General features: G+C 45.6%; 1 protein-coding gene across 1 annotated transcript in view; it reads left to right on the top strand.

Annotated features, from left to right (window-relative positions):
* The first annotated feature begins 434 nt into the window (after positions 1 to 434).
* Fsip1 (fibrous sheath interacting protein 1) overlaps positions 435 to 23,283 on the top strand; it is a 79,942-nt gene continuing 57,093 nt past the window's right edge. Inside the window, exons 1-9 of the mRNA XM_048332601.1 lie at positions 435 to 606; positions 1,122 to 1,254; positions 3,573 to 3,756; positions 5,762 to 5,925; positions 7,835 to 7,928; positions 12,317 to 12,415; positions 14,845 to 14,969; positions 16,936 to 17,043; positions 20,034 to 20,171. Coding sequence (XP_048188558.1) covers positions 1,129 to 1,254; positions 3,573 to 3,756; positions 5,762 to 5,925; positions 7,835 to 7,928; positions 12,317 to 12,415; positions 14,845 to 14,969; positions 16,936 to 17,043; positions 20,034 to 20,171 — 1,038 coding nt within the window. The 5' untranslated portion in view covers positions 435 to 606; positions 1,122 to 1,128. The remainder of the gene's footprint in view (positions 607 to 1,121; positions 1,255 to 3,572; positions 3,757 to 5,761; positions 5,926 to 7,834; positions 7,929 to 12,316; positions 12,416 to 14,844; positions 14,970 to 16,935; positions 17,044 to 20,033; positions 20,172 to 23,283) is intronic.

Raw genomic sequence — 23,283 nt, forward strand, 5'->3', positions numbered from 1 at the left:
CACAAAGTCCTGCGTTTGGGTCCCTTCACACACACACGTGCGCACACCGACACGCGCACACACGCACGCAGTTTGCGTGGTGCTGGAATTTTACTCTCACCTGCCTCCTAGGAGACAGGCGGCCGGCGGGGCGCGCAGGGCCGAGCAGCAGTGAGCATGCGTGTGCGTGCGTGCGTGCGTGCGTGCGTGCGTGTATAAAAGCAGGGTTTCCGCGCCCAGCAGAGCCCTCGCGAGCGTTCGGGGCCCTCGTGGTGAGCCCGGCCGAAGTGCATCCTTCTCCCGGGCGTCCGCAGCCAAGGCGGGCGGCGGCGGACCCGACGCCCCAGCCCGGGCCGAGCAGCTGCCGGCCGCGGCCTCCCGGGGTGCTGCCCGTTTCCCCTATCGCGAGACTCCGAGCGAGCGTGCTTGGCGTTGCCGGGCAACAGCGCGGCTGGCGGCCGGAGGGCCGAGGGGCGGCCGCGTCTCTCCCTCGCGGAAAGGAAGTCCGTGTCGGCGGGAAAGAGCGCTCTTTTCCTGAGGGGAAGCGGATGACGCCGCGAGTGTCGGTGACACGCTCCCGCCCGGCCAGTGCCCTCAAGACGGGCTCCCGGAGCTCCCGCCGGGCCGGTGAGGGACGGCAGCGGGCCTGCGGAGGTGGGGAGCCGCGAGGCCGGCCCCCGGGGGGCGGGGCCAGGGAGAGCGGGCAGGGCCAATGAGCGGGCGGGCCGGAGGGGGCGGAGTCAGGGCGAGCGGGGGCGGGGCCAGGGAAGCGGGCAGGGCCAATGAGCGGGCGGGCCGGAGGGGGCGGAGTCAGGGCGAGCGGGGGCGGGGCCAGGGGAGCGGGCAGGGCCAATGAGCGGGCGGGGGGCGGGGACAGGGCGGGAGCTTTGAGAGGCAGCTGACTTGTCCCAGGGACTTTTGCAAGCCTCCTGCCCACCAAGGATGAAAACAGAATGGTGAAATATAAAACACTGTAAAAATAAAAAAGGTGAGGAGAGAATAAGAAAGAGTTCGTGTATGGGAGGTGTGCCGGGCTTCCGAGTTTGCTCTGCCGGCCTACACAGAAATGAGCGACACGAGCATTTAGAACATTTAGGTATCCAGGACGCTCGCTCTAAAATTCCGTTTCTACTCTGCTTTAGGGTATCCATGGATATCATAAAGGGAAACTTAGATGGAATTTCGAGACCAGCCTCAAATTCAAGAGCACATCTTGGGAGCAGATGTCCCAGTGCTTCCTTAGAGGTGCTGTCCCCCGAACCAGGCTCCTTCAAGGCAAGTGCTGCTTAGAAACTTCTGCTTGTCTCCAGCTCAGCGACTGATGAAGCCAAGATCTCCGTTTACATGCTAACTCTTCTCCTTAGATGGCGCATTGCTTTCCTTTTTTCTTTTCTTTTTTCTTTTTTTTTTTTTTTTTGCCAGTCCTGGGGCTTGGACTCAGGGCCTGAGCACTGTCCCTGGCTTCTTTTTGCTCAAGGCTAGCACTCTGCCACTTGAGCCACAGCGCCACCTCTGGCCTTTTCTATATACGTCGTGATGAGGAATCGAACCCAGGGCTTCATGTATAAAAGGCAAGCACTCTACCACTAGGCCATATTCCCAGCCCCATTGCTTTTCTTTTTAAATATTTTCTAGCCATTTACCTTTCTGTGCCTCATAATGAGTCCCTTTTTAACACAGATTTTCAGGTTCTGAATTCTTTCTTAAAACTGTATCAAGTCTTGCTGGGCATCAGTGGCTCAGGCCTGTAATCCTAGCTACTCAAGGGTTGAGCATCAAGGTTCAATGCCAGCCCAGGCAAGAGAGCAAGAGAGTCCGTCTTATGGAGACTCTTATTTCCAATTAACCATGAAAAAGCCTGAATTGGAGCTGTAGCTTAAGTGGTAGAGCACTACCCTTGAGCTCAAAGATAGCATCCAGGTTCTGAGTTCAAGCCCCAGGACTAGCACAATCGGGGCCTGGGTACTGTCCTTAAGTTTTTGTGCTCAAGGATAGTGCTCCACCACTTTGAACCACATCTCCATTTCCATCTTTTTGGCAGTTAATTGGAGAGAAGAGCCTTGTACACTTTTTTGCTTGGGCTGGCTTTGAACTGTAATCCTTAGATCTCAGCCTCCTGAGTACCAAGGATTAGAGATGTTAGCCACAAGCATCAGGCCAAGTCTGTCTTTTTAATCAGTCTATTTGCTTTAAAATTTTAATGATGTATTTTTAATTTATGGATTGTTCCAGTTTTTTTTCTTTCCTGAATCCATCTGTTCATGCTTCTTGATTCTCTCATTGATGAGCTGGGTCATCACTAGTTTCACTTCCTACCGCATCTGCATTCTCCTTTGTTAAATGGAGTGCCAGTGCCTACACCATTGGGTCATTGTGAGTAGATCGGAGTAGTATCGGACATGGCTGATCACAGCCCCTCAGTACATATTGGCTATGATGACTGAACCATCAACTCCGCTCAGTTCTGCTGGGTTAATGTCCTGTGTCCAGCAGAGATGCCGGTCCACTTCCTAGCAGTGGAAATCCCAGCTCCAGTGCTCCCCAGGCCTGCAGATCTTCAGGGAACTGCAAGATGCAGTGGTAGAGCATTGAACATCTGGGTTTCACGGGGAACCTAAAACCTTCCAATGCTCGAGAGCAGAAGAGCTGACGCAGACGATCCCTTACAGGGAGGAAGTGGCTGTCTCTGTCTGAAGTCTCACTCCCCCCTTGGGCTGTGTTAGCTTCTCCCCTGATGCTCACCGGCACGCCCAGCCCTCCGGGCCCGGTGATCCCTCTTTCCTCCTGGCCTATCTTGGACATCTTTTCTTGTCCTCCCTCGGGAAAGCACACCTGTGCTCAACTAGTCTTTTCAAAATGAACTTTGCTACACTGTAAAAGGAAAGCAAACTGAAGTAGAACAACAGTGAAAAGCAGCAGAGCAACTAAAATGTCATGGAGGCTTGAAGCCATGAGTTGGTGAAAGAATTTATTGGCACGGGAGAATAAGCAAGGCAAAGACTCATTAGGCCTCCATTAAGAAGGGAAAATGGCGGGCAGCTAGCGAGTAGAGTGGGCCAAGGCGGGGTTGGCAGGTCTTGTGCCTTGGGTTAGGCCACTTTTGATTGGCTGCCTCCTTTTGTGAGCCTGGCCGATGGGTTTGAATTTCACGCACGCACGCACGCGTGCCTCACTTCTACACTCCCTTGGCCCCCGGCGTTTCCCTGGATACATGGGCGGCCTCGTGCACGGAAAGCACACAGCCTTGACGGGAAGACCGTCGCTGGGGCGGCACCTCCATGCAGACTAGCCTCTTCCCCGCCCTTCGCCTCCCCGACGTGGGCCCTGCGGCCGCCCCCTCTCCATCGGGGCGAGAGGCCGAGGCCGGGAGAATGGCACTCACCTGGAGTCCCCCGACCTCACATTTAATCGACGTTAGAGACGTCGACGCCCGCACGTATCCGTACGTATGTCGCCATGTGCTTCCACTAGTGTTAAAATATTCCCAAGTGTAAAGCTTGAAGAAAACACATTGTTTTTTCATTGTCCCCTAGTCCAGCCAGGAGAACGTAGATTGTTTTTTGTAATCTATTTAAAAAAAAAAACATTTTTAGATTGATACTGCAAGCAAGCCAAGTCCTGGTAAAGATAACCACTCAGGAAACAGCACTTGGGAAGGAGGAAGACCCAGCACTGCCGACAAATGGGCTGACCGCTCTGAGAACGTGAGAGTGGCCGGGGCAGGGCCCAGCGGAGAGGGGGGCGTGGCTCAGCATCAGACCCCTCCTGCGGGTTCAGGTAGGACGCCCCGAGGCGGGTAACGGGGGAGGCACGGATGCCACACTCACAGCGGCAAAATTGCCTGTGCTAGCTCGGTAGAAATCATACACCGTCAATAGCTATCGTTTTTGTGAGAAAATCACCCTTTTCTTTTTTTTTTGGATGTTACTGGGGCTTGAACTTAGGCATAGACAGGCGCTCTACTGCTGTGCACCTGCAGCCCTTTCCTGGGCTGGATACTTTGTTCTGTTCAGGCGTGTGCCTGGGTTGTGATCTGCCTACTTGAGGCTTCCCATTAGCTGGAAGGACGGAGTCTCCCGCACTCCTCTGCTCAGGCTGGCCTGGCATCCCAGTGCGCTGGGTCTCAGCTGGGATGGCGGCGGCAGGCATTGGTGGAGAAGGGTTCTTGGGAATGTTTTTGCCCCAGTGATGATCATGATATCACGATTCTCCTGATATCAGCTTCTCACGTAGCTAGGATTAGAGATGTGGGCCCCCACATCTGTAAAGAACAGCTAGCTCTTTTTTGTTTTTAAACTTATAAGAATATTGAGAACCCTTAAATATGTCTAGAAATAAATATAACAAAATATATCACCTAGAAACGGTTACTCATTATATATTAGTCAAGTAGGGACTATTTTTGCATCTTATGGCATGATTTGTGGATAATTTCAGTTACTAAAATTTGTGGATAAAATATATCCTATTATCCGTAAATGCTCCTCAAGGGACAATCCCATTAGCGCTGATAACATTAAATATTAAGAGCTCCTCTTTGTGGTATTAAATTAACTCTGGCCCCATAGATGGCAAAGCTCTGGGGATGGCGTTGTGTCTCTGAGACCTCGCAGGGGCTCTGTAAGACAAACCCTGTGCCACAGCACCGAGGTGCACTTTCTCCGGCATGCTGGCATCTGCACTGGCACTGGGACGGCAGGAGTAGAGCCGCTGCTGTCTTAGCAGGAGTCAAGACAGTTTGTCCCCTTGTTCCAGGAGCCATTGTATTCTTATAGCCAGACACTGGAAGGAGGAAGAAGGAACCGTGTCACTTAGAGACCTCTGCTTCATCCTTGAGGAAGCGGATACTAATTTTATCAACAAAGTAAAATCGTCATTATTTTTTATAATTTTAAGATAATGCACATCATCTTGATGTCCTGTGGGGCAGAGTGGGAAGTAAGCATAAAACAAGTTCGCCTATACCTTAGTGAGACGGTTGTGTTGAAGAAAAGTACTGCAATACTTTGAGAACTGAGCTGGTTTTGCGTGTGTGTGTGTGTGAGTGTGTGCACATGCGTGAGAGCTTGCACACGTGTGAGTGTGTGCGTGCGTGTGTTACTCGGGGCTTCACACTGTATGCCTGATTTTTTTCTCCTGCTTTTCACCATAGCTAGTTCTTATGTGCACATGCCTTTTCTTTTACTCAGTCTGAAGCAGCTTTAGAACAGAGTCTGGACCTCCCAGCCATGCTTTCTGTTTGCTAATCATCTATGTACAAGTATTGCAGAATGAAGGGGAAGGAATTTGTTGTTTAAAATCTTAAGAGAACTTGTAAGTCTCTTGCTATAATTTATTAGACTTTTGAAAGGATTCAGTTATCCTAATTGTTCAAATGAGATGGATGTCTAGTCTATAGAATTCTTTTTTTTTTTTTTTTTTTTTGCCAGTCCTGGGCTTGGACTCAGGGCCTGAGCACTGTCCCTGGCTTCTTTTTGCTCAAGGCTAGCACTCTGCCACTTGAGCCACAGCGCCACTTCTGGCCTTTTCTATATATGTGGTGCTGAGGAATCGAACCCAGGGCTTCATGTATACAAGGCAAGCACTCTACCACTAGGCCATATTCCCAGCCCTATTCTATAGAGTTCTTATGTATTTATATGAAAAGATATATAAAATACATTAAGCTAGTCACATGACCACTATATAGTAGTTATTCTCAGCAAATAAATATGTACCTAATGGAAAACCAAAGAGTAAAACAAGACTTTGTGATTTTATCCAACTTTAAACTATTTTCCAGATTTTGCATATGATCTCAAAGTGAAAGAATCAGATTCTCAACTTCAAGATGCTATTTATAAGATGAAAAGACTTGATAAAATTTTGACAAAAAGACAAAATAGAGAAAATAAAGTCAAGAAGCAAGGTGTAGAAATGAGAATAAAGCTGTGGGAAGAACTTAAGGTAGGAATATTATAACCATATGCTGACAGAAATGACTTCCTTTAAGAGTGAAAAGAAGGTCTGGGTGGCAGTGGCTCACGCCTATAATCCTAGCTACTCTGGAGACTTGAGATCTGAGGATCGTAGTTCAAAGCCAACCTGGGCAGGAAAGGCTGTGAGACTCTTAGCTCCAATTAGTCACCAGAAAACTGGAATTGGCACTGTGGCTCAAAGTGGTAGAGCGCTAGTCTTGGCTGAAGAGCTCAGGGACAGGGCCCAGGCCCAGAGTTCAAGCCCCATGACCAACCAAAAAGGGGGAAAAAAGTGAAAAAAATATGGACTATGGTAGTGTGAGTGTTGTCTGCTTCTACTGATTTGTTTTGTGGCAGTGGTGACGGTGGCGGCGGTGGCGGCGGCGGTGGTGTGCATATGTGTGTGGTAGTGCAGGGGGCTTGTTTTTAGGGACCTGGAAGGATAACTTGGTCTGAGACATTTCAGACCCAGCTTCTCCGATGTGACCACCCCCATAGTCAGGCCTAGTTCAGCCTTGCTTTGTCAGATGGGGTCCCCTTCAATGCTGGTTTAAGCAGGCGTGTGATAGCTATGCTCACTAACTAGGCATGGCTGCTTTTTCTTCAATGAGCTTGCAGTGCAGAGAGAGAGAAGTACATAGACTTTTATCCATCTGGTTAGCAGCATTACTCCATCAAACCCTGGTCTCAAACCAGTTGGGGCATTTCACTGTTTCATGTACTGGTCAAGGTCTTTTCAGAAAGCTTGAGTTTGGGGCCACACTCCCTTTGTTCCTCTCTTGACAAATTGCTCTCCATGGGTCTCCTATTATCTGTAGTGTGGAGGGGCTGGCATTGACTTGATACCAAGCCTTTGCCTCATATTTGAATTTTACTCTTCAGGTAAGGAACCTGATAACAGATTGTTGTTTTGAATGAGCCTTAATTATTGGCTGACTTCAGAGGAAGATTTCCAGGGCATTTAAATGAATTTAGAATAAAGTGAATAAGAATGAATTTGTATCTATGAAGTGCATTACAATGGGAAGAAAATAGCAACCAAAATGTAGTGTTTTAAACTAGAGAAATAATTTCTATAAAGTTTAACAGGAAAAATTAGTCTTTTTTTTCTTAATGAAACTCAAAGGAAGGTTCCTCCCCCGCCCCCCGCCCCCACTTTGAAAACAGAGTTTAAATGGAAACCATAAAAAAGTTCCAAACCTAGCATCTCTACCTTTGGGTTATTCATGAGTTAGAAAAAACCTCACAGAAACTGAAAGTTGTTTTTTTTTTTTTGACCAGTCCTGGGCTTAACCTCAGGGCCTGAGCACTGTCCCTGGCTTTTTTTTTTTTTTTTTGCTCAAGGTTAGCACTCTACCACTTGAGCCACAGCACCACGTCTGGCTTTTTCTATGTATGTGGTGCTGAGGAATTGAACCCAGGGCTTCATGTATACGAGGCAAGGACTCTACCAACTAGGCCATACTCCCAGCCCTGAAAATTCTTTAAGCAAAGTAACGATCATACACTTTGCCTCTATCTGGGAAAATCTGCTAACGGAATTTTGTGGAAACAATTTTTTCTAAAGAAATATAAATATAAACCTTGTTTATATGTGTATAATTGGGAGCTATGTTGGGATAAAAATCAATGAGAAGGGGCTGGGAATGTTGCTTAGTGGGAGAATGCTTGCCTAGCATGCATGAAGCCCAGGATTTGATCCTTCAGTACCACATACACAGAAAAAAGCCAGAAGTGGCGCTGTGGCTCAAGTGGCAGAGTGCTAGCCTTGAGCAAAAAGAAGCCAGGGACAGTGCTCAGGTCCTGAGTCCAAGGCCCAGGACTGGCAAAAAAAAAAAATCTATAAGAATAGTTGTCTTCATTTCCCACTTTGAAACTTTTAATTTTATTTTCATTAGTCTGCAAAAAACAGTGAAGTCTTGCAAAGCAGTGAGGAGATGGAAAATACACAGAAGTTTTTATCATTGACTGTGGAGTCTGAAGAAACTGTTGGTGAGTGGATGGGGGGGGCAGGTCGTGTGTTTCACCTTTTTCTCTGGGTCACAGATTATTTGGACTAAGGTGGAATTTCCAATCCTAAGATTCCCCCTTTTCTCTGTGAGTTTGGACATCGTTAGGTAGTATTATGAGTTAATGACTCTGAGTGTAGATATGTCTAAGTATCTGTAAGGGCTTGTATTCATGCTGATGCTGAGAGGGACAGAGCCGGGAAGCAGGTGTCTGTGTTTGCTTTCTGTGACTCTAGAGGGGGTTTTATGCCAGCCATCCTCCCGTTGTCTAGGGTTCCCTCTCAGCCATCACTGAGGACCCTTCCACCCTTCTGTAGAAGTCTACTGCTGAGGGCTGGGGATATGGCCTAGTGGCAAGAGTGCCTGCCTCATATACATGAGGCCCTGGGTTCGATTCCCCAGCACCACATATACAGAAAATGGCCAGAGGGGGCGCGGTGGCTCAAGTGGCAGAGTGCTATCCTTGAGCAAAATAAGAAGCCAGGGACAGTGCTCAGGCCCTGAGTACAAGCCCCAGGACTGGCCAAAAAAACAAAACAAAACAGAAGTCTACTGCCGAGGTGTACCATTTCCTCTTCTCTTACATCCAACGTTTTCAGATCAGCCAATTAATTCTGGCCATATATTTCTGCTTTCCCTCTTGTGGATGTTTGTGAATTTTAAATGATTTTATTAGCATACATCAATAGTACATTTTCATACTTTGGTCATATTTCCCCCCCCTTCCTCCTCCTCCTCCTTCTCCTCTTCCCCCTCCTCCTCCTCCTCCTCCCCCTCCTCCTCCCCCTCCTCCTCCCCTTCCTCCTCCTCCTCCTCCTCCTCCCCCTCCCCCTCCTTCTCCTCCTTCTCCTCCTCCTCCTCCTTCTCCTCCTCCTCCTCTTCCTCTTGAACTGGAGCTTGGGCACTGTCCCTGAGCGGTTTTGTACAAGGCTAGAGCTCTACCACTTGAGCCACAGCTCCACATCCAGTTTTCTGGTGCTTAATTGGAGATAAGAGTCTCACAGACTTTCCTCTTTGGGCAGGCTTTGAACCTCATCCTCAGATCTCAGCCCCCTGAGTAGCTAGGATCACATGTGTGAGCCCCCAGAATCCAGCTGACCCTCTCTTCTTTTCCCATATCCTGCTGGTCCCCATTCTTTTCCTAGAGAGGCCCCCTTCTACTTTCTTAAGAATGTAGACTGCAGATGAGAGAAGTTTGCAGTATTTGTCTTTCTAAGTCTGGTTTATTTTGCTTTACATAATTCCGCTCATTTTCCTACAAATGACATAATTTCAACTTCTTAATGGTTGAATAAAACTCTGTTGTGCACATAGACCACATTTTCTTTTTTTCTTCTTTTTTTTTTTGCCAGTCCTGGGCCTTGAACTCAGGGCCTGAGCACTGTCCCTGGCTTCTTTTTGCTCAAGGCTAGCACTCTGCCACTTGAGCCACAGCGCCACTTTCGGCTTTTTCTATATATGTGGTGCTGGGGAATCGAACTCAGGGCTTCATGTATACGAGGCAAGCACTCTGCCACGAGGCCATATTCCCAGCCCTTAGGAAAACATTTTGCACTATGTAATTAGTATTCTGAAAGTGGAACATTTTGAGTCAGCTAATAGATGTATTATTAGCAGAGTATTTTCAGTGCAAGTCTGACAGAAATGAGTAGAAGTGCAAGAGTCCAATCTGATCACAGAACACTGAAATTTGGAAGTGTACTCCTACTCTTCCAGCACTGGAGGAAGCTGCTTAGATCTGGTGCACTCACTGAATTATATGTACAAGTCTTAACGAAATACTACAATAAAAATTATTTGGATTACACTTACATGTAGCCCCAAGACTTTAGGGAAATTATTTCTGTAAGCATTCATGGGCAAGCAGGAATGTCTTATTGTTTCCAGTAATTTTTGTGACTGTTTGTAACTTGCCACCAGTAGGTGGTAGCATTCAGTTGCAATACGTATTGTATTTTTAGAGGAAATTAACTTTGCTTTGTGTGATTGATTTCTTTTTTGCCTGTCTTGGGGTTTGAACTTAGGGCCTGGGTGCTGTCCTTGAGCTTCTTTGTGCTCAAGACTAGTGCTTTATCACTTGAGTCATAGCACCACTTCTGGCTTTTTCTGAGTAGTTTACTGGAGATATAAGTCTCATGGACTTTTATGTCAGACTTGCTTTGAACTACAATTCTCAGATCTCAGCCTCCTGAGTGGGATTTTAAGTGTGAGCCACAAGTGCCCAGCTCTTGTGTGATAATTTTTAAAGATAATTTTAGATCCATAGACAATTTTGAGACTTAATACTGAGAAATCTAGTACCCCTCTGTTCTCAATTATCCCTGTTAGTATCTTATAAAGCTATAGTATTCCAGTGAGTTGTTCACATATGCAGTCAAGATGCAGTTCCCATCATGCTTCATTTGTTATCTCCAAGATGTGTAATACCTCTTGAGCCACAGTGTCACTCCTGGCCGTTTTCTATATATATAGTGCTGGGGAATTGAACCTAGGGCTTCATGTTTGAGAGGCAAGTACTCCACCACTAGGCCATATTCCCAGCCCTAACTTTATAAACTGAGTTGTGGTAGCTACTTGTTTATTCCTATCATTTGAGACAGTTTATATAACATGAGGATTATCTGTTCCCTAAAAATCTGAAACATTTCACTGGAAAAACCATCTGGTTCAAATAATTTCTTGGAGGCAGACCTCTGACTCTCCTCCACTTCTTCCATATTTATGATTCAATTTCAGTTCCTCCTGGCATTCTGCAGTCATTGTCCTGAGATCTTAACATATCGACTTACCATGGAAATTTACTAGTATAAAATCCTATATACTGATTTTTTCATAGTAATTAGCCTTAATATTTACACACACCCTTTCTATTTCTAATTACATAGTTTTGTATATTCACATAAAACTTGGATACATTAGTTTGGTTCATTGTTACAACTAGTGAGCCAGTGTTGAGAGGTTGTTATTTACCCAGGTCCAAATTCATTCCTATCTCAAGTTCTTTTGTTTTTTTGTTTGTGCTCCTCTTAGGGCTTGAGCTGTGGGCATCCATCTGTGGTCTCACATTTTATTCAGTCATTCATTTATACTGAACGTGGACCTTGGTTTTACACTGTGGGTTAGATTTTAATACTGCCTTGTTTATTTTCCAGCTATTGGCATTGGGGAGCTCTCCCTGGTGGCTCCTGTGACCTCTGATGTGTCTCCCTCACTGTGGGTTTCTTTGGTTGCTGTTGTCAAGTGGGTCCTTACTCGTTGGGACTGCAGGATGCCCCAGACTGTTCTCCTGCATTTCCCACTGAGTCCCAGGGTCCCTTATTGCTTCTATTGAAGAAGTATCAGACTCACTGTCTGGTACCTGGTTTGATGGTTGCTTCTAGAGAGTGGTTGGCTCTAGGCCTTCTTAGGAAGGAAATATATGTATGTATTAAGAAAACAAAAACAAAAATGGAAGAAAGTGAATTTCTCAAGTTTTCTCTTTCAAACATGATCTTTTGTCTTAGTGACCGATCACATGTTTGAAATCTTTAATTTAAGGTCTAAAATTAGAAAAAGAAAATCACAGTACAGTTACCAAGAATATGTATGCTTTGTATTGTGCACATTAGGCTTTGGGTGCAACCATCTCTGGGTGATACTGTGATGTGTTAGCCTTCTCTCTTACATCCTTTTTTTTTTAAACCAGTGCTGGGCCTTGGACTCAGGGCCTGAGCACTGTCCCTGGCTTCTTTTTGCTAGCACTCTACCACTTGAGCCACATCACCACTTCTGGCTTTTTCTGTTTATGTGGTGCTGGGGAATTGAACCTAGGGCTTCATGTATACAAGACAAGCACTCTTGCCACTAGGCCATATTCCCAGTCCCTCTTACATCCTTTTTGTTCTGTAAGTTCTAGGGAGATGATGTTGGGGCATCTTTACTTCTGTAGTTTGTTCCAAGGGGTCCCATATACAAAGATGATGATCATTGTGCTGACATTAATACTATTGTTTTATTTGTGTGTTGTTCCTAGGGCTTGAACTCAGAGCCTGGGCACTATCCCTGAACTTTTTGTTCTCAAGGTTAGAGCTCTAGTACTTGAGCCACAGCTCCATTTCTGGTGCTTCTTTTTCTTTACTGGTGTTTAATTAGAAATAAGAGTTCCATGGGCTTTCCTGCCTGGGCTGGCTTTGAACCACAGTTGTCAGATCTCAGCCTCCTGACTAGCTAGGATTACAAGGGTGAGCCACTGGTGCCTGGATTGACATTATTATTATTTTAATCATGGGATTGAAGAATATTAAAACAACAGATCTGATCTCTTTTATAAAGGACTGTGTAGATAATTGTTTATTTTTATGAATGTTAAACAGTGACTGTTTAAACCACTAGGTCCCTCTCATTATGAGGATGAAGAACATTTTTTCTCAGTGTTTCACACTCAAGTCCCTCCAGAAGATTATGAAAACCGTACGCAGAAGGTCAACCAGGGTACGTATTAATGTATGTGATTGTATGCATGACCACAGGGGATACTTGCAGTGTTCACCAATGGTCATAGATGAGATGATCTGATGTGTTCAATCTAGAGGTGAGGAGAAGGAGATGGCGTTCAAGATGGCCCATCATCAGCCAACAAGTTGGTCCTTGTTGAAGCCACTTGTTAAACACTCATAGCATTTGAAATTTTCTATAATAAACAACTTTAAACACTCATGACGTGAGTAACCATGGAAACATGGCTTAAACAAAATGAAATTTCTTTGGTTCCCAAGAGCAATGACACCTCATTACTCGAGGGAACTCAAGTCCAGAATTAAAGGCGAGGTGATTCTCCCTGGTCCAGGGAATCTGTCTGACCCAGGAAGCATTGGGGGTCACTGTAGGGATAGGGCAGCTGCTGCTGCATCAACACTGGAGTGGAAAGAAGGAATTTGTAGGGAAATAATCTGGACAGGTAATCAAATGTTCCCAGCCCCAATTTATTACAAGTATATTTTACAGAAAGTTCATCATAGATATAGAAATGGCAGCATTTAGACAGACTGTGGTGGCTCACAGGCCTCAGGAGGTTGAGCTCTGAAGATGGCAGGTTAGAACCAGCTCAGGCAAGAAAGTCCATGAGACTTTTCTCCAGTTAACCACCAGAAAACCTGAAGTGATGCTGTGGCTCAAAATGGTCGAGCGCTGGCTTTGAGAAAAATGTTCAGGACCGTGCTCGTGCCCCGAGTTCAAGCCTCACAACTGACAAAGAAAAAAAAAAGCAGCTACATTTATCTTCAGTTGTCAGGGGTGTGTGTGTGTGTGTGTGTGTGTGTGTGTGTGTGTGTGTGTGTGTATAAGTGGAGGTCCTGGGGCTTGAACTCAGGGCCTGGGTACTCTCCCTGAGCTTTTGTGCTCAAGGCTTTACCACTTGAGCCACAGCTCTATTTCTGGCTTTTTTGGTGGCTAATTAGAAGTAACAGTCTCCTAGGTTTCCTGTCAGGGCTAGTTTTGAACCATGATTCTCAGATCTCAACCTCTTGCTTAGCTAGGATTATAGGCGTGAGCCACAGGTGCCCAGTTAGCTTGTCTTCATGTTGTATTGTTTAAGTAATATGAAAATAACTGTATACATATGTAATATGTTAAAGCTAAAAAACATATATGAGGCTGGTGTCAGTGGCTCACATCTGTAACACTAGCTACTTGGGAGACTGAATCAGGAATGAGTGGTTCCAGGCCTCCCGAGGCAGAAAAGGTCGTAAGACTTCATCTCAGTGGAGCAAGCTGTCATGGCCTACAATAATGGGAACAGAAAAAGAAGAGGACTGTGGTCCAGGTACTTAAACAAGGGCTCACATGATGTTTTAAAAGCTTTAAATAAGAAACTGTGAAAACAAGCTATTTTAATTATGGGAGCAAGTCTCTGAATATTTTTCTTTTTCTTTTTTGGCCAGTCCTGGGGCTTGGACTCAGGGCCTGAGCACTGTCCCTGGCTTCCTTTTGCTCAAGGCTAGCACTCTGCCACTTGAGCCACAGCGCCCCTTCTGGCCGTTTTCTGTATATGTGGTGCTGGGGCCCAGGGCCTCATGTATACGAGGCAAGCTCTCTTGCCACTAGGCCATATCCCCCGCCCCTCTGAATATTTTTCTTAGCCTGGTTTTGACCCCCCAGGATTTTGAATGTTTCGAGTTTAGTATACCCTTTTACCAGTGCTTAGAGGAACTGGCGAATGAGATGGGCTACCGTGGTGGCACCGGTGTCTGCAGACTGTCCAGAGGCCAGACATCCCCACCGCATCCCGGCTTTGCTTAGTGTAGGCCGGCCCACACAGAAGGTGTGTGGTTGAGAAAGTGAGGGGAAATTAATAGAATAGTAGGAAATGACTGTGGTCTTTAGATGAATAAAGACAAAATAAAACACATTTTACATTCTCATAACAAAGAGGTATTTTCCACTTGTAGTACTCCTCTCATTCCCAAGGAGCCAACAGCAGGCAGTTCCATGTAGGAAAACACATTAAGTTTAGTGAGAACGTCATTGGAAGTTATGGTAGCATCTTTTAAAGAAAAAAACAGGGCTGGGGATATAGCCTAGTGGCAAGAGTGCCTGCCTCGGATACACGAGGGCCTAGGTTCGATTCCCCAGCACCACATATACAGAAGCGGCGCTGTGGCTCAAGTGGCAGAGTGCTAGCCTTGAGCGGGAAGAAGCCAGGGACGTGCTGGGGCCCTGAGTCCAAGGCCCAGGACTGGCCAAAAAAAAAAAAAAAAAAAAAAAGAAAAAAACAAACCCTTCATATGTAAGTTCTGGATGTAGAATTTAGAAAATTTTTTATGTGTGTTTTCTTACGTATTTTAACATATAATATATGTAAAGTGTTTTTTTAGTATGCCACAGTTCTAATTATGGACAAATTTGAATTTTTTTAAATGTAGGTTTTACCTGTGATGTGGAAAAAAATGCACCATTGATTAAAGCAGAAAACAGCTCTTTGTCAGACACAGAGAAGCTTGAGGCGTGGGACAGACACAACCAGGATTTTATTAAGCGCAACGCTGAGGTATGTAGTTAGAAACTCAGGAGGCAGCGTGCGGGCCAAGGGAATTCCAGACATGGTAATTGTGTATTCTGGGTCTCTAGCTACTTTTTAAAAAACTAGAACGTGTGAATGTACAACTGAATCAGTATATTCAGCTGAAAGTTTTCTGAGTTTTCTGGTTGTCTCTACCATTTTCTATTTTTATTCCATTCCAGCCTATCTTTATTTTCCTATCTTGTCCCTTTTTAGAATGCCAGCTGCAACTCATGCTAATATTATCTTACCACCCAGATATAGATGGTTTCCTGCAATTTGAAAAATACAGCTTTGGACAGAGCTTCCATATTACTGAAATGGTGGTTTTTTTGTTTTGTTTTTTTTTAGCCAGTCATGGGTCTTAAACTCGGGGCCTGGGTTCTGTCCCTGTTTTTGCTCAAGGCTAGCACTACCACTTTGACCCCCAGCTCCACTTCTGGTTTTCTGGTGGTTAATTGGAGATAAGAGTCTCATGGACTTTCCTGCCTGGACTGGCTTTGAACCACCATCTTCAGATCTCAGCCTCCAGAAATGGTAGGATTACAGGCCTGAGCCACCAGCTCCTGGCTGTTATTATTATTATTTTTTTTGCCAGTCCTGGGCCTTGAACTCAGGGCCTGAGCACTGTCCCTGGCTTCTTTTTGCTCAAGGCTAGCACTCTACCACTAGAGCCACAGCGCCACTTCCGTCTGTTTTCTATATATGTGGTGCTGAGGAATCGAACCCAGGGCTTCATGTATATGAGGCGAGCACTCTTGCCACTCGGCCATATTCCCAACCCCCTGGCTGTGTTTTTTTAAATTATGTTATGTCGCTGGTTGGGCAGCGAGTGCCTTTTGAGCAGCTTGTGCTCTGGGCAGAGCAGCGCAGGTGGGCTGGAGACGATGAGTGGCGGCCTGTTCCCCTCCGAGCCACCTGACCCCTGGCCTGTCCCCCTCCGAGCCGCCTGGCCCCTGGCCCGCCCCCCTCCGAGCCGCCTGGCCCCTGGCCCGTGTCCCCAACGAGCTCCCTGCTTTAGGGCTCACCCTTGGCCGTGCAGGTCCTACAGCTAATTCAGACTAACCAAGGGTGCAGGGGCTCCTGTATCAGGCCAGAAAGCCCATGACTTAACTTACAAGAAGAAATGTAAGTGGGATGGGCAGTCGGCTCCCAGCAGCCACCTGGGTGCCTTGTTACCAGAAAGAGGCACCGAGAGTGCGAAGCATTCACAAGAGGAGACCATCATGTGAACCCTGCATGTGAGGTCCGGCGCCTTTTCCACAAGGGCCATGCCGTTTCCAGCAGACTGAATTCAGATGGGAGGCCAACCCTGGCAGCCTGGCTGTGGGCACCCCCCATTTTCCTGTGCTACTAGTTCCATGCCATGGTCAGGAAACCCCCTTCATCTGCCTCTGCCCTATGCTGGCCCACTGCATTCTGATTTGGTGTAGAATTCTCCACATGCAGGAGTGTTTCCCCATATCCACATGCTTGCCAATCCAGACAGCAGCGACACCAGACTAGCCATTGGATGATAGCTATTGGATAATCTGACCAAATCTTTATTTAAATGCCAGGTGTTACCTTGAAATTTCGAGACCGTTTATCTAGCAGATGTATGCTAGCAGAAAGTGGCTGGGCGATTCCTTCAAAGTGTCTCAGCAAATAAATGTTTTTGTATCTATATCTACGTCTGCACCTAGAGAGAGGCTTGGTCATGCTCGACTTTCATTGCCTTTTATGTGAAATGTGTGTTGAAATGGGTAGCTTCTTGAAGTGGGCCTTCTTCCAGTGAAAGTGCCTTTGCTTGGAGATTGGCCATCCCGTCTCTAAAAGATGCACGATGGAAATGCCTGACCTTTAGAATTTTACCTTAGTGTATCTGTTCTGTGGAAGCCCCAGGCCCATTCCTGTTGTCCTGAACTGTGAATTGTTTTGAGTACTTACTATATCCCACTCATATATTCTGCAGCTGGCCAAAAATTCAAGAGACCCTGTGGTTATGTCTGACAGAGACAAGAAAAGGCTGGAGGAACTTTTGAAGGACTTAGACAGAGACTCGGGGCTGTCCAGTTCTGAGGTATGATGCATGGGAATTTCTTATCATGTTACCAATCCCTTGGCACAACTTTATCCTAGTTTTTCAGGTTATAAGACATTATTTTCTGAGTTTAGGAAATCTTTTCTCTTGTGCCCATGCTGGGGCTTGCAGTGAGGCCCTCAGGCTGTCACTCGGCTCATTTGCCCTTTTGCTCAAGGCTGACCTTCTACCACTTGAGCCACAGCTCCACCTCCAGTTTTTAACTGGTTCATTGGAAATGAGTCTCATGAATTGTCCTACGGGGGCTGGCTTTGGACTTCTATTCTTGGATCCTAGCCTCCGGAGCAGATAGGATTTCAGATGTGAGCTACTACTGGCTGCCCAGCAAAAGTCCTGTTTTATACATTTGTTTTTATTGATATTTAAAAATTCATTCTTGGTCAATCCATTATAGACTGTACAGATTATGTTAAGTTGCTTTGGGAGTGAGTACACCATATTTATGACAATAGCATCCTTTGTTAGGGTGCTGGGCTTCGTCACTAAGGCCATATGAATGTGTTTCCTTTTCTTCTTCTCCACACCTTGGTGTCATCGTGTTTCAGGCGGTCCTCAGTAATCCTGAAGCACATCATTCTGCTCCTACCTTGTTGATCTTGGCCCGGGCTTCTTGGGGGCAGCACAGACGGAGCTAAAAGGGGACTACTTCTCCCCACCCCAGGCTCTCACCTCTAGATGGGGTTACTCGGGTGCTGTCCCGGGATCAGACGGAAGTGGAGACCATGTCTTTGCCTGCTTGCTTCCTACACCTGTCCTGAACACACTCCAGTACTTCGCAGAGCAAGGCCCCTGTCTTCGCTTCTGCATCTGAGAACCGAGCCTGGAGCACAGGTTCAAAAGGAGGCACACAGTGCCCAGCGCCCAGGGGGCTGGCTGCGCCTGTCAGCCCGAGCCCTCACTACAAGTTCAGATTTTCATGGGAAATACTCTAGTTTACATGTCAACATGTTAAATCCTATTTAAAATGAGTTCTTTGTGGGCAAACAGAATGTCCTCCTTCCTCACCTTCAAAAACAGCTTGTATTTCAGGAATACTTCTGAACCAAATTTGGCCAAATATTTTATGTTACTAACTTTGTGTCTGGACTCAACTAATGATTGGTATCAATGAATTTTCTAGTATTAATTTGTCTGGACTTCATTTTGTAAAGCTTTTCTCTGAGAAATGGTGATGTGTGGATTATTTTTGTATATTTAAATTTTTACTCATTTTTTGCTGGTCCTGGGGCTTGAACTCAGGGCCTGGATGCTCTCCCTGAGCTGCTTTGCGCTCAAGATTAGTAGTGCTCCAGCACTTGAGCCAGAGCTCTACTTGTCGTGTTTTCTGAGTAGTTTATTGGAGATAAGAGGCTTAGGGACTTTGCTGCCCAGGCTGTCTTGGAACCTGAACCTCAGATCTCAGCCACCTGAGTAGCTAGGATTGTAGGCGTGAGCCACTGGCGCTTGGTTATTTTCACCTATTCTTGTCCTTCACTTGAATGACAGCTTGAATGCTAACTGAATTTTAGATGCAAAATCCTTTCTTTCTGGAAGCACGAAGGACTTTCTTTTTGAGGAGAATAACATTTTTTTGTCACTGTCACTACTGAATACCTGTATGTGTATTTATTTTAATTTGGAATGAGTACAAATTTGTAGTATGAGGGGTTTCACTGTGGCACTTTCATTCACTCCAGCAGTGCACTTTGAATGAATTTACCTCTTCCATCATGTTTCTGTTCCTTTCCTCTTGCCCCCTTTTCAAACAGCGTTTGGTGGGTTCCAGTATGCTGTGTATATGTAATGTACTTCAATCCTCTTCCTTCCTCGGTATGTCTTCCTTTCTCCCTCCTACCCTGCAGTCTCCATCCTCTTGTAGATTCAGCCACTTCCCTAAATCTTGTCATGTTATATATTTTTTCCAGTCCTGGGGCTTGAACTCAGGGCCTGAGCACTGTCCCTGGCTTTTTTTTTTTTTTTTGGTCAAGGCTAACACTCTGCCACTTGAGCCACAGCACCACTTCCGGCTCCCCCCCCCCGCCACCCCCCCCCCCCCCCCCCGTAGATGTGGTGCTGAGGAATTGAATCCAGGGCTTCATTTATGCAAGGCAAGCACTTTACCACTAGGCCATATTCCCAGCCCCTGTCATATATTTATGTATGTCTTAAATATATTTTTGTTCTTGCTTAGTATCTTGTAGGTCTTTTCTATATGAAGGCTTGAATCTTCAGTTTAGGAAAGTATCTTCTACTATTTCCTCCCTTCCCTCATATTGTTTGTTTTGTTTTGGGATACCTTTAAAATGGGAATGGTATATGATTAGGTATATCCACAGCAAAACAAAACAATACCTTCTAGGTTGGTTTGGACCTTCCTTCCTTCCTTCCTTCCTTCCTTCCTTCCTTCCTTCCTTCCTTAGTACTGGAGATTAGGCCCAGGTCCTTGCTCTTGCTAGGCAAGCATTCTACCAATGGAGCCACATCTGCAACCCTTTTTGCTTTTAGTTTGTTTTTCAGAAAGGGTCTTGTGCTTTTTGCCTGAGCTGGCCTTGAACCACATCATTGGGAGTGCAGGTGTATACCACCGTGCCTAGCTGTTTTTTAGAGATAGAGTTTCATTAACTTGTGCCTAGGCTGCCCTCAAACCATGATTCTCCTGCCTCTGCCTCCTCTGTAGTTGCATTCTAGGCATGTGCCACCATGCCTAGTCCCACACAAACTTTTTCCTAAAGAAGAAAATGAAATCGTTAAGAGAACAAGGCTGTGAGGCCAATTTATTCTACAGGGGAAACTGCCACACACAATGTAAGATATTTTATATAGCATTGGCAGACATGCAAACTTTTTTTTTCACTATCCCAATATGAATTCTGTGCTTTTTTGTTGTATATGTAAAGGTCTGAGTCATCTTGTCATAGTCCAAATGGTATGTTTTGGGTGTTGGGGGAGACAATGCAGCCCAGAGTGACCTGGTAATGACTTACTCCTAGGGTGATCCGCCTGGGCGCCTAGTCCCAGGAGAAGGATATACGCTGGCACCCAGCCAGCACCAGCAGCTGGCTGAAATCGACACAAAACTCCAAGAGCTGTCCACGGCCTCTCCAAGACATGAGAGTCAGAATGACCAGGTACATTTAACTCAGGAGCATGCAGACTGTCCAGTGACGCCTGGGTAAGCCAGCTCTCAGGCTCACTCACTCTTCCCAGTTGCTTTTTCTGTGACAGCTGCCGTAATGGTGGATCTTCTGGTTGCTTCCCTTTCGATTCCTTTTCTTCCCGTTGGTAATTTGCCGGGCTTCGGTCACTGCAGAAATACTTGGTTTATGAATACATTGTTGTGATGTAAGCTAGCTCTTGGTCATCATGAGGAAAGAGGGAAGGGCGCAAGATTACGGTGCTCCCGAGTCATTCGAGAGCCATCCTTTCCTTTATTCTTTCTGGACTTGTTGCTAGCAGGGGCAGACATTGTTTCCTTTTCTGCCAAGTTCTTCAGCTCCTTTAATTTGTAGTGATAATTCCTAATGATGTCTATGAGTTTTTTCTCCCTTCTTCTGGGAGTGAGGTTTAGTCCCAGAGAATTTCCCCTGCCCATTGTTTTGTATTCTTTTTTTTTTTTTTTTTTTTTGAGATGGGTTCCTTTAGTTGGTGGCATTGTGATTTGAACTCAGGGACTTGCACTTGGTAGGCAGCCACTCCACTGCTGAACCATCCCTCTAGACCTTTTTTTTTTTTTTGCCAGTCCTGGGCCTTTGACTCAGGGCCTGAGCACTGTCCCTGGCTTCTTTTTGCTCAAGGCTAGCACTCTGCCACTTGAGCCACAGCACCACTTCTGGCCTTTTCTATATATGTGGGGAATTGAACCCAGGGCTTCATGTATAGGAGGCAAGTGCTCTTGCCACTAGGCCATATCCCCAACCCCCCTCTAGACCTTTTTTTGCACTGGTTGTTTTTGAAAAAGAGGCTCACTTATTTCTCGGGCCACAATTGCCTGTTTGAGGCTTCCTGTCCTAGCTGGGATGACAGGTAAGTGTCACTTTGCCAGCTATTGGTTGAGAATGGTTTCTCATGTATGCTGGGCTGGCCTCAAACTGCAATCCTCTTGATCTCAGCCTCCCAGCAGCTGGTCTTGAACTGTGATCCTCCTGCTCTACTGGGTAGAATGGGATGCAAATTCTCTACTTCACGGCAGTATCCAGCATGCCGAATTGTGTTGTGAAGACAGCAGTTTGAACAGGCTAAAACACAGGCTGTCTGACTTACCTGTCTTTGATACCAGACTGTGAATCCTATGATGACAAACATCCTATTGCAGAATATTCTGAGAGACTGTAGAGGTGTGGCCGGGAGATTACTGAGGTGTTGGTTATGAAGGGGGCAGAGGGAGACCTCCTTTTCCTTATGAGCTTGTTGATTAGCTTGTTTTCCTATAGACGGCTCGGCCTGGTGCTTAATGTGATGGTGATAGTGTAGAAGCAGCATTTGGCTTTTGCATATCTGATTTTCTTTGTGTAACACAAAGCACGTGGTCACATTCAGAAGAAGAAACGTCCTATTATCGCAATTGTGGTAATGCTAATAAGGCTGTGTGGCTGCAGTCTTTACATCTGTTTTAAATCTTTATTTCATCTTAGCAAAAGAAAACTAATTGAAGCATTTTTTTTTCTTGAGCTCTGTGGTTTAACTGCATACCTTCCATATCCGTCTCCTGACTTTCCATGAATTGTAAATCCCACCATAAAATTGAGTATGGATCCACAATTCAAGTTTTCTTATTTGTAGGTATATTAGATTACAGCTTTCTTCAAAAATGGCGAAGCTGTAGGAGTTATGTCAGCATCCTGTTTCTTAAATCCTCAGCAACTGGATTCAATAATCAACTCTGTTCTGTCTGACTCGTGTAAAGAAGTGCAGCTCATTTGTCCCATGCAATCGGTCTCACTAAATCTACAATTCTAGTTCGTGGTTAGACTTTTTTTTTGGGGGGGGGACCTCCAAGGGGGTATTTTTTTAGACTTATTTAAATTGAATACAAAAGTCCTCCCTAATTTGATTTATTTTCTTGTTCTGAAATGTTGATGCTATTTTACATAATTTGTTAAGACTAACTGAAAATTAACAAACATTTGGTGAAGAAGATTAATTAATCTTTTTTTTATTTATCATCGTATTTGTATCTAAACCTTCATCTTTTTTTATTGTCAAACTGATGTACAGAGAGGTTACGGTTTCACACGTTAGGCACTGGATACATTTCTTGTACTGTTTGTTACCTCCTCCCTCATGAGTAATCTTTTTTTGTTTTCTTTTGTGCCAGTACTGGGGCTTGAACTCAGTGTCTTACACTCTTGCTTAGCTTTTTCCACTCAAGACTGGTGCTCTACCACTTGAGCCACATTTCCACTTCTGGCTTTGTGCTGGTTAATTGGAGATAAGAGTGCTTCAGATTTGTCTGCTAGGGCTGGCTTTGATTTCAGCCTCCTGAGGAGCTAGGATTAATGGTGCGAGCCACCAGCGCCTGGGTAGTTATGTATGAAAATACATTTGCTCCCCCCATCATGTGATTAGGACCTCTCGATGTATGCTGGTCACAGGCACAGAACCCTCACTAAGCATCTGCTTAGTTCTGAGGTTTCTAAAGCCCTTGGAAGGGAGCCACAGGGGCACAGGTTTCTGCACTGAGACACAACAAGAAGTTACATCAGAGGTCCGTGTTACCAGAGCCATCCTGTTCAATCTGGGAGATGCTCTTACCGCCTTTATCTCACAGATGGTTTTGAAGTTTGTATGTTTTTGTTTTTCTGTTGTGCCTTGGAGGCAGTTTCTTCATTCCATGGCAGTATTCTAAGATGATAGACACAGTCTGTTTGAAAGGTTCCCCCCACCTCCTTCATGCAGCCAGGCAGCTGGCCTACCTGAGGACAGGAAGCAGCAGCGCCTATGGAAATGGAGAGTATTATTAATGTGAAAACACAGGCAAGCTGGCCATTAATGCTTGTTAATACCACGGCTGGTTCCCAGCCATTAAGACATGTCTTCTCTGCTTATCAAAAATAGGAAGTTGGGAGTGATTTTCTTTGCATTTGACTTTGAACCCTGCCTCAGTCATTACCAGAGATACTTTTCTAAGAATGAACAGAGGATCTCTGGACAATTAGTGAAAATCAACAAGTACCAATTTACCTCAAGGATATTTCCGCCCTGTGGCTTCATTAGACACCCTGTGCCCATCACCGAGAGCTT

This window comes from Perognathus longimembris, chromosome 23 (genome assembly GCF_023159225.1).
Source record: "Perognathus longimembris pacificus isolate PPM17 chromosome 23, ASM2315922v1, whole genome shotgun sequence".
Taxonomy (NCBI): Eukaryota; Metazoa; Chordata; class Mammalia; order Rodentia; family Heteromyidae; genus Perognathus; species Perognathus longimembris.